Source organism: Aplysia californica, unplaced genomic scaffold, assembly GCF_000002075.1.
Source record: "Aplysia californica isolate F4 #8 unplaced genomic scaffold, AplCal3.0 scaffold00126, whole genome shotgun sequence".
NCBI lineage: Eukaryota > Metazoa > Mollusca > Gastropoda > Aplysiida > Aplysiidae > Aplysia > Aplysia californica.
In genome coordinates this window covers 1,278,166-1,287,553 of record NW_004797396.1, presented here as the reverse complement: position 1 = coordinate 1,287,553, position 9,388 = coordinate 1,278,166, and the positions used below count along the sequence as shown (strand labels likewise).

The 9,388-nt window shown below is 40.6% G+C and overlaps 1 protein-coding gene across 1 annotated transcript in view; it reads left to right on the top strand.

The window, feature by feature from the left end:
• Positions 1-207: 207 nt before the first annotated feature.
• LOC101849123 (cyclin-dependent kinase-like 1) overlaps positions 208-9,388 on the top strand; it is a gene marked incomplete at its 5' end in the record, with an annotated part of 13,287 nt that continues 4,106 nt past the window's right edge. Inside the window, 7 exon segments of the mRNA XM_013081344.2 lie at positions 208-463; positions 1,585-1,706; positions 2,857-2,929; positions 3,223-3,313; positions 5,262-5,462; positions 6,754-6,836; positions 8,099-8,155. Coding sequence (XP_012936798.1) covers positions 208-463; positions 1,585-1,706; positions 2,857-2,929; positions 3,223-3,313; positions 5,262-5,462; positions 6,754-6,836; positions 8,099-8,155 — 883 coding nt within the window.

Below are 9,388 nucleotides of genomic sequence, written 5' to 3'. Positions count from 1 at the left end.
TTTTTTGGTGGCTTTTATGAAATATGTGTTGGGTTTTGGACGAAAACACTTTCTGCATCTGATAGCCGGTAACAATATGCATTTTTATAAGCAAAGAATCTCGATTTTTTCCAAAATGTAGCTTTGCGTGTTGTGTATTTCACCCCTTCAAATGTTTTTGTTGTGTATAATGGAGACATTGTATGTTGCTATTTTTGTCTTTTACAGCCCTAGAAAGGAGCCACCAGGAGGCCAGCAGCAGCAAGGTCCGTACTGGAATGGTGGCAACGGGGCGGGGGGAGGAACATCCGACAAAATGGACAAGTATGAGAGAATCAGCAAAATCGGAGAAGGATCATACGGCGTTGTGTTCAAATGCCGCAACCGAGAGACTTCACAACTTGTCGCCATTAAGAAATTTGTGGAGTCAGAGGAAGATCCTTTGATCAAGAAGATCGCCATGAGGGAAATCAGAATGTTAAAGGTTTGTACCATTTCTGGCTTCTATTTGTTGTCATTGTTTTGCGATGCCTAGTTCTGACTTCTGATGTTGCTAATACATGGTGCTCAGTATGGAAGGGAAGCAGCGATACACTTTTCTGCTCTTTAGAAAGCATAGGTAAAAGCTCATACCTTTCCCAGTCCTCCTGATCTGTTTTCTCTGTGTGTGCCTCTTGGCACTTTTCCTGTCTTATACCCTCCTTTCCTGTCCTTTATATGACTTTGTCTAGTCTCGAAAATGGCTTTTCAGTTTTTAAAATGCTGGGTTGTATCTTTCTCAATATGATTCTCGTATACCTAGGCCTATCACTAGGGTGCTGACTTAATTCTGACTGCCTTTTCAACATGCCTTGGTTTCATGTTGTTTGATGTAATTTTTTCATGCATGTATCGAAACAAGGGTGACAGAACTTGTCAAATGTGGTAAACCAAGTAGTCTCCACTCAAAGGCTGACATCTAGTTATTACCAAACTTTTGCCATTTTTTCATTTGATCATTTGTGTCACAACACGGTGGAATCAGGCGCTCATCAATTTTTGGCATGTGGAGTTATCGGTATCTTTTTAAAGCTTGTTCAGCTGTCTTACTATCGGAGGAAAAAAATGCCCGTCTATCTTGAATAGAAGTCAAGATGTTTGAGATTGAAGAAGGTGGGGTAGCCTGCTTTCAAAGGTTGAATTACCGAGAATATGCAGCCAAAGTCTGGTTTTTCCATAGCTTGATTGTCCGTGGAAACTGAAAACGTACTTTTTTTGTGCCTTTAATCAACGTTTTTCAGTAAAATCCACCCAGAAATGTGTTCTTAATTGGACAACAATGAAAAAAAAATTAGTAATAAATTGCCAAAGCGGCGGAAAAATACCGTTTTCTTCGATTCCATTATTTTTAGGTCCTACATCTGTGCTTTCTATCTGTGTATTTGTCACTGCCTTTTTCTTACGCTGAATGGCCATTATTGTGTTGATGTTATTCTCTTTACTGAAATCAAAACAGGGCTTTCATGAACTCTAATGTCTTCCCATCAGATGGATTGCCTCAGCTTCGCCCTTCTTGTTGAAATGATAAAACTGCTATTTATATCTCTTCCTGTACATTCTCCACAGCAATTGAAGCACCCAAATTTAGTCAACCTGATAGAAGTGTTCAGACGCCGGAAGCGTTTACATCTGGTGTTTGAGTACGTAGATCACACCGTGCTGCACGAGCTGGATCGTTATCCTCGAGGGTGAGTGTGGCAGATGATCTTTGGTTTTCTCAACTAAATGTTACATTGACATTCAAGTCGTGTTTGGAGCTAGTGGCTTACTTCAAGTGACTTTCGTGATTTTTATTATCCTGATTTTCTTCTTTTTGGGGGGATTTTAAGTGTTGCATTGGAGTCACAATGTTTTTGTTTTTTTAAATTATTATTTACCATTCAAAAGACTGATCACTATCGATAGCTGAATTTCATTCATTCATTTAAAGTAGGTCTGGTTAGAAGGTTGGGGGGCTCCACTGGTAAATCATGCTTATGTGTCTCCACACCAGCTGTTTCTGTCTTTCTTACTTGCTTTTTTTTCTTGCGCTTGTCATTCTTATGTGGTTGTGTTTAATACACAAGTTGTCCTAAATGGTCTGTACAAACTTTATTCCTCCTAGAAATTTCTTTGCAGATGTTTGTTGTGCCTCCCACTATGACGTAAGTTATGTGAATTTTGTTGGCATGTACTCGAACCTTATGAACGTTTTGTCTCAACATAAGAACATTGATTCATACAAGACAAAGCTCACTGAAAGACAAAACTTCTGTAGATTATGGAAAGTTTCAGTTCCTTGCAGATGTGAGCACTAGATGTTCTTTTTGCTTCTTGGAGATTTCTTGACATCTTTGTTCCTTGGTTGTTTGGCAGGTTGCTGCTGTGGTTTTGCTCTTTCTTTGCCATCAAATACCTATCGTCTTTATCTCACTTCGTTCTTTTCTTTGTATGCTACTGTCTTGTGACGCCTCTAATCTTCAGCCGTCATATGACCTGCTTGTGTCACAAGTGTCATAAATCTCCAACTGATACGAAATCTTTGTTCTCAGACAGAGATATCCTGTATTCTCAATTATCCAATTAACGTCTATCGAGAAGTAAAACGTTTTTGGTAAGAAAATAAGACTGGGATTTCAAGCTCTCCTGTTCTTCTTTTACTTCTTTTCAGCGTGGCTTTTTGCCTGATCAATTCATTTAAGTGAAATGTGGGCGTGATTGCAGGTACATAATCAGCTTGTAATAATTGATGTACAGTATGTCAGTTAAGGTATTTCACTTCTAAAATGGCTTTGAGTTTTCAAAAAACTTTTGTTGATTGCTCTTGTGGAACAAAGTCTTTCATTTCTTTTTTTCCAGGGTGCCCGAGAAAATGGTTCAAAGAATTATTTACCAGACGTTATTGGCCGTCAACTTCTGTCATCAGCACAACGTAAGTTGTTTTTCAGAGTGTTTGCGTTTGATCTGGCCAATTTCTTTGTTGTAGTTTTTGTATTTGTGTGTATATGTGTGTGTGTGTGAGTTTGTTTATGAGTGTCTGTGTGTTTATAAGTGTGTATGTATACATGAGTGTGTGCTTGCGTAATGGCTTGTAAGACTTTTCTTTATGCTCACTAAACGAATCTACTGCTACTGTTGCATAAATGTGCCTCTCCCTACCTCAAACAAACATACAAACCCTCTACCTGGACGGGGAGTCAAGTTCTGTGTGGTTTTCCTCCTCAGACAATCCACCGCGACGTGAAGCCGGAGAACATCTTGATAACGCGGAATGGTCAGGTCAAGCTCTGCGACTTTGGCTTTGCGCGGGTGCTCAGTAAGTTGACACATCAAGCAGTTGTAGTAGAGATAGTAGGGTAGGAATAATTGTGTTACTTTATTTGTGTTTTTGCATGAGTACTAACTTTAAACTAATAGCATGCCTGTTTTTCTTGAATTTTACTTGGGAGCCCGGGATGGGGGGTGGTTTCGTCCTTGTGAGCCTAGGGCTCTTTGGTTTAATATCATAGCAGGAAGAACAGCTCCGTCACAACAATTCAGTAGCAAAAGCCCGGTATTATGACAGTAGGTCCTGTTCCTTGACAACATCAGCTCCTAAACGAAAGTTTAGAATTATAGATAAGTAGATACTAATCCATAACAAGAACAATTCAATACCAAAAGCTTGATGGTACAGTGGTAGCTACTGTTTCAGGACACGAAGGATTTCCATAATAACGGCCCAATGTTATTTCAACTCATATTTCAACCCTATCTGTACGCCCCGGGGTCATTTTGTACCCCCGGGGTTGTATTCTTCACATTTAAGAATACTTCTAGTGCGAAGGTCTCTTTGAAACTTTCAGTATTTCTCAAAAAATCATTTTGACAGACTGCTATGAAAAGCGTACGGATTGGATTAACGAGTAAATTTCCTCTTTGGAAATGGTGGCACAGAATTCCCCACATCGTATGGATACAATAGTAATACGCGACGTACGGATAGGGTTAACGAAGCCTGATAATATTATAGTGGTAGGCGCTGTTCCATATTAACAACATCAATGAGAATAAGAAAAACATAATAAATAGTAAGTAGAAGAATCTCAACTATACCAATAGAATTAACAAAAGCTTCATACAGAATAGGTGCTGCGTCCCAGTAACATCAAGAAAAATAACAAAAGCTTGATATAGTGTAGGTATAGCATCCCAATAACGCCAGCAAAAATTGCCAAAGCTCATTGTAGCAGTAGATACAACATCCTGACAACACCAGCAAGAATGAGAAAAGAAAGCCTATTTCTTAACCTTTACCGTACACCATGCACCAAAAATGGTACAGGGCATTTTAAATTTCATTTCATTCTGTTATGGCTAGCTTCACGTCTATGAGCAGCTAAGAATGCCTCAAGTACTCAATTTCCGACATTGAAACGATGTTTACAAAAAAAAACAATCCAAAAAAAACAATGGCCATAAGAAGTTTTGATCTCAAGTTTTGAAATTGATTACCGTTTTCTACCCTACCCCCTATTCATATGTCGTGAACCAATAATGGCACACACTTGAAAAAAAACTGCAGACCCTAGGCCAACACACACGCAAAACGAGCATGCTGGGTCACGACAATGCGTGATATATTTTTAGCACGCTCATACGTTGCTATCTGAGGGTCGCACTATCTAATGCAGGGTTGAGTGCTGAGCGTGTAGCAGGGTTGAGTGCTGAGAGTGAAGCCAAACTCCAACTTAATTCACGTAATCTAAGTAATATTTCCAGTTTACCCACCCTTCCTTCTCGAAACAGGTCTCCATTCTCTCTTTAATGATTGTTGTCTAGAAAAAAGTTAAAAACGCTCTCCATTACGAGTTACGATAACTGTTCCAAAACTGGTACACGACGTAAGCACTGGTTACTGAATACAGTTGTACGGTAAAGGTTCAAGAAGTATTGGTGCTAAGCCCTCTTCCATCACAATAACACCTCAATAACAGAATCCTGACAAAATGAAAGTAGGCACTGCTACTTGTCAACAACAACAACGACACCACCAAAAATGTGGTGTGATAAACTGGCACGACAAGGTGTGCTCCATGCTGTTCTTCAAGTGCTGTGTTGTTTTGACGATGTTGATACCCGACACACTGTTGTTTGTGGGTGGTTGGTGGGTGCTCTGGTGTGGTTTGCTCCTTCTTTCCTATCAAGCCTATCCTATCCTATATACTGTGTCCGTTGCTACATAACATATACTGTGTCCTAACACGCTGTGTTGTTGTCCCCAGCGGGTCCGGGCGGGGAGTACACAGACTACGTGGCGACACGCTGGTACCGAGCCCCGGAGCTCCTGGTGGGGGACACGCAGTATGGCCCGCCCGTGGACGTCTGGGCCATCGGCTGTGTGTTTGCCGAACTCCTCACAGGACAGGCGGTCTGGCCGGGCCGCTCTGATGTGGACCAGCTCTACCTCATTCGCAAAACGCTAGGTATAGTGAATAGGGGTTTGGGTTTTGTTGGTGTTTTTTGTTTGTTTGTTTGTTTGGGGGGGGATATATATGAGTATGTGTGTGCTGGTGTACTTTTGTCTTTGGTGTGTAGATGCATGTGTGTGTGTGTGTACCTGGACCCATTTTGCCTTGTTTGCAAGACACTTGGTTTAATGAGAGGGTGGGGGCAGGGGTGTTTGGGTGTGTTTGTGTGAGTGTTGGTGTACCTGTGTGTGTGTGTATATACCTGTATGAGTGCTCGCTGCTAGCGCACTTGAATGTGTGAGTGCTTATCTGTGTGCATGAACGCTCCAGGGCCAGTTCTACCTCATTCACAATATGTTAGGTACAGTGTGTGTAGGGGGGGGGGTGCATGTAAGTGTCATTGCTGGTATACCTGTGTGTGTGTGTTTGTGTCTCAGTGTGTGTGTGTGTAAGCGTGTGTACGCTAGCGTATTTGAGTGTGTGGGTGCTTATGTGTGAGCATGCCTGTACGTGGACCAGTTCTGACTCAGTCACAAAATACTAGGTACAGTGAGTGGGTTTTGTGGGGGGGGTTGTGAGTATGTGTATGAGTGCTGTGATTACAGATGCTTGTGTGTGTTTCTGGATCAGTTTTACTTCATGTATATGTGTGTGTGTGTGTGCATCTGTGGGTGTGTGTGCATGTTTGGGTGTTTATATAAGTGGGTGTATGTATATATTATGTGTGTGTACATGAATGGCAATAGAGACATCCTTAGTCCTGTGGTGAATCCATGACTGTTAATTGCCATTACATTGCTGTTGTTTCTGCTATGAATACCTTTTTGTTTTAATGTGTTTCTCCATAGGTTTGAGAAGACAGACGGAGGGTGCCACTGTTAGGACTTATTTCTTTTTTTCCCTTTATACTGTCTGTCTGTCTGTCTGTCTGTCCGTCCGTCCGTCCGTCCGTCCGTCCGTCCGTCCGTCCGTCCGTCCGTCCGTCTATTTGTCTTAATTTACTCCTGCACTGAATGGCTGTTATTGTGTGGATGCTGCTTCCAGTTACCCTAACTAAGCCACCTGTATTTTGGGTGTTATGGATGGGCCCTTCGCAAAGATATGCAGAAAACACGGTTTTGATTCCTACCTGAGAAAGTTTCTCTGTTATGTATTACTATCTGTCTGCTGCGATGCTGTGTTCTGCTCAGCATGGGTTTGCTGTGGGAAACAAGGTTGAAGCGTCCCACCTCCTAAAGGATGTAAATTGTGCTGATGGGGCTGTAAAACATGTACAGTCATCTCATTTTGTTTGTGTGTGCCACAGGTGACCTTATACCTCGGCACCTCGAGATCTTCTCCAACAACGCTTTCTTCAAGGGCATGAAGATTCCCGAACCAGACACTCAGGTCAGTGTGTGCTAATGTTGTTGTTGTTGTTGTTGTGGCTGTTGTTGTTGTTAATTTTGTAGTCGTTGTAGTTGTTGTTAATTTTGTAGTCGTTGTTGTTGTTGTTAATTTTGTAGTCGTTGTTGTTGTTGTCGCTGTTGTTGTTATTTTTGTAGTCGTTATTGTTGTTCTCGTTGTTGTTGTGATATTATTTCTTTTTGTTTTTCTTGTTATTTAGAATGGTAAACATTGGAAGGAATGTGTTACTAAATGGTTGGTTTCATTGTTGTTGGTGTAGTTGTTGTCGCTGTTGTTGTTGTTAATTTTGTAGTCGTTGTTGTTGTTGTCGCTGTTGCTGTTCTTGTTGTTGTTGTGATATTATTTCTTTTTGTTTTTCTTGTTATTTAGAATGGTAAACATTGGAAGGAATGTGTTACTAAATGGTTGGTTTCATTGTTGTTGGTGTAGTTGTTGTCGCTGTTGTTGTTGTTAATTTTGTAGTCGTTGTTGTTGTTGTCGCTGTTGCTGTTCTTGTTGTTGTTGTGATATTATTTCTTTTTGTTTTTCTTGTTATTTAGAATGGTAAACATTGGAAGGAATGTGTTACTAATACGGGGTGCCCATTACGGACGGGATCAGCCGATCGCCCGACTCGATCGCCTAAAAAACAAACGTGTTTGTTTTCAGTTTCAGGCGATCGAGTCGGGCGATCGGCCTGATCCAGCTGTAGTGGGCACCCCATATAAAGGGTTGGTTTCATTGTTGGTGTTGTAGTGATCTTATTACTTTGTTATCTTGATATTAAAATGGTAATAAGCATTGGAAAAAATGTTTTGCTGAAGGGTTGACGTTGTTATTGTGATTTTTATTTCTTTATCATCTTCCTGTTTAAAATGGTAAGCATTGGAAGAAATCTATTACTGAAGGGTTGTTATTGTGAATTTATTTCTTTATTTTCTTGTTATTTAGAATGGTAAGCTTTAAAAGAAGCTTTTTATTGAAGGGCTGTTGTTTTTGCAATTAATTTTTTGTTTTGTCACCTCTTTATTTTGAATGACAAGTTTTTGAAGAAATGTGGTGACGAAAGAGTTGTGGACTTTGCTGTTGGCATCGTTGTTGTTGATGTAGTCTAATTGTTTTGCTGTCTGTTAACATGATGCTGAATCAAAAGTAACTCTGTTGGCAGAAAAATGAAGTTAGATTCTTAACTTGCATGTGAAAACACAAGCATGACTGATGGTTTGGCAGAGATGGTGACACTGACTTGTTGTTTGTAATTTCAGGAACCGTTGGAAGAGAGGTATCCGGGGATGGGTGTGAACGCCATGGACTTTTTACAGGTGAGTGGGGTGTGGCTTGAAGAGACTGGTTGTTTTGAGAATGGTTTGAAGAGAACGGAAAAATATAGGGGTAACAGATTTGTTTTGAGAGTGGTTGAAAGAACAGAAAAATAAGTGATTTGCCTTTGTGGCATGCCACCCAGTGGTTGTAGATCCTGCTTCTTTTCTTTCTCTCAGTTTTTCTGTGTGTTTATGTTTCTCTTTTCCTGCGCTCAGTGCCGGGTAGCATGACTGGGGGATTCTCTGCACTCAAACAAGAGTATTGTGGACATGAGGCCCTGTGCACACACTAGGAAAATTTGCACTCGTCATGCGACTGTGAAGTATGACGTCACTTGACGGGGAAGAGAGACAAATGGGCAAAACCTGTCTTTTCCACATACTCGCTGCCAAGGGGAAAGAGGAAATTTTTGTAGCGTGCGCTGGGCCTCATTGATTGATGTGAATGGCCATTTTCCTAAATTTGCCAAAGGTTTGCTTTTCTATAGTACATAATGCCGCAAGTTTGGAGAAGGTACTTTATGGAGAAGATAAGCAACTAATGTGAACGGTAATTATTTGAGTCGATCTTGTCAGAGTTTGGCTTTTTCTGATGTTCTTCAGGTGAGTTTTGAGATAGTATACCTTTCGAGCACATAATTAATCACAGTTGAAGGACGCAACTGGTGGACAATTCTTCCTTTCGTTGAACCAGATGGCCAGTATCTTATTGGGTGTGCTCCTTTTTTTAATTAACTCAAGTAAACCGAGACACCATACTGCGGAGATGATTGCTGATGCGGGAAACTAAGAATGTTACTGAGTGTGTAGGGTCGGGGGGTAGGTACAGATTGCAAAACACATACAGCATGTTGCAGAGCTTGGATATGCTCTGTATAAATACAGTTACTATTACCATTACTATTGTGACTACCCCTCAGAGACAGTGGAACATCATCTGTTCTTCTGTAGAAAACTAACTGATTTAAGGGGATGTTTTCTTCCCAAGCTACCCCACACATCTAATATTGCCTCTACTCCTCAAGACAACAATTAGAACAAACATGCAACTATTACCGAATGGCATCATGCAGAAGAGTTAACGCTCAGATGCTACTGGATCGCGAACAACAACAACGATTACTATTTTTCTTATCCTTGTAATTTTTATTGTATTATTGTTGTTGTTATCATTACTGATATGACTGTTGTTGTTATTACTTATGTGAATGATTATTCTACTAAACGTCTCTC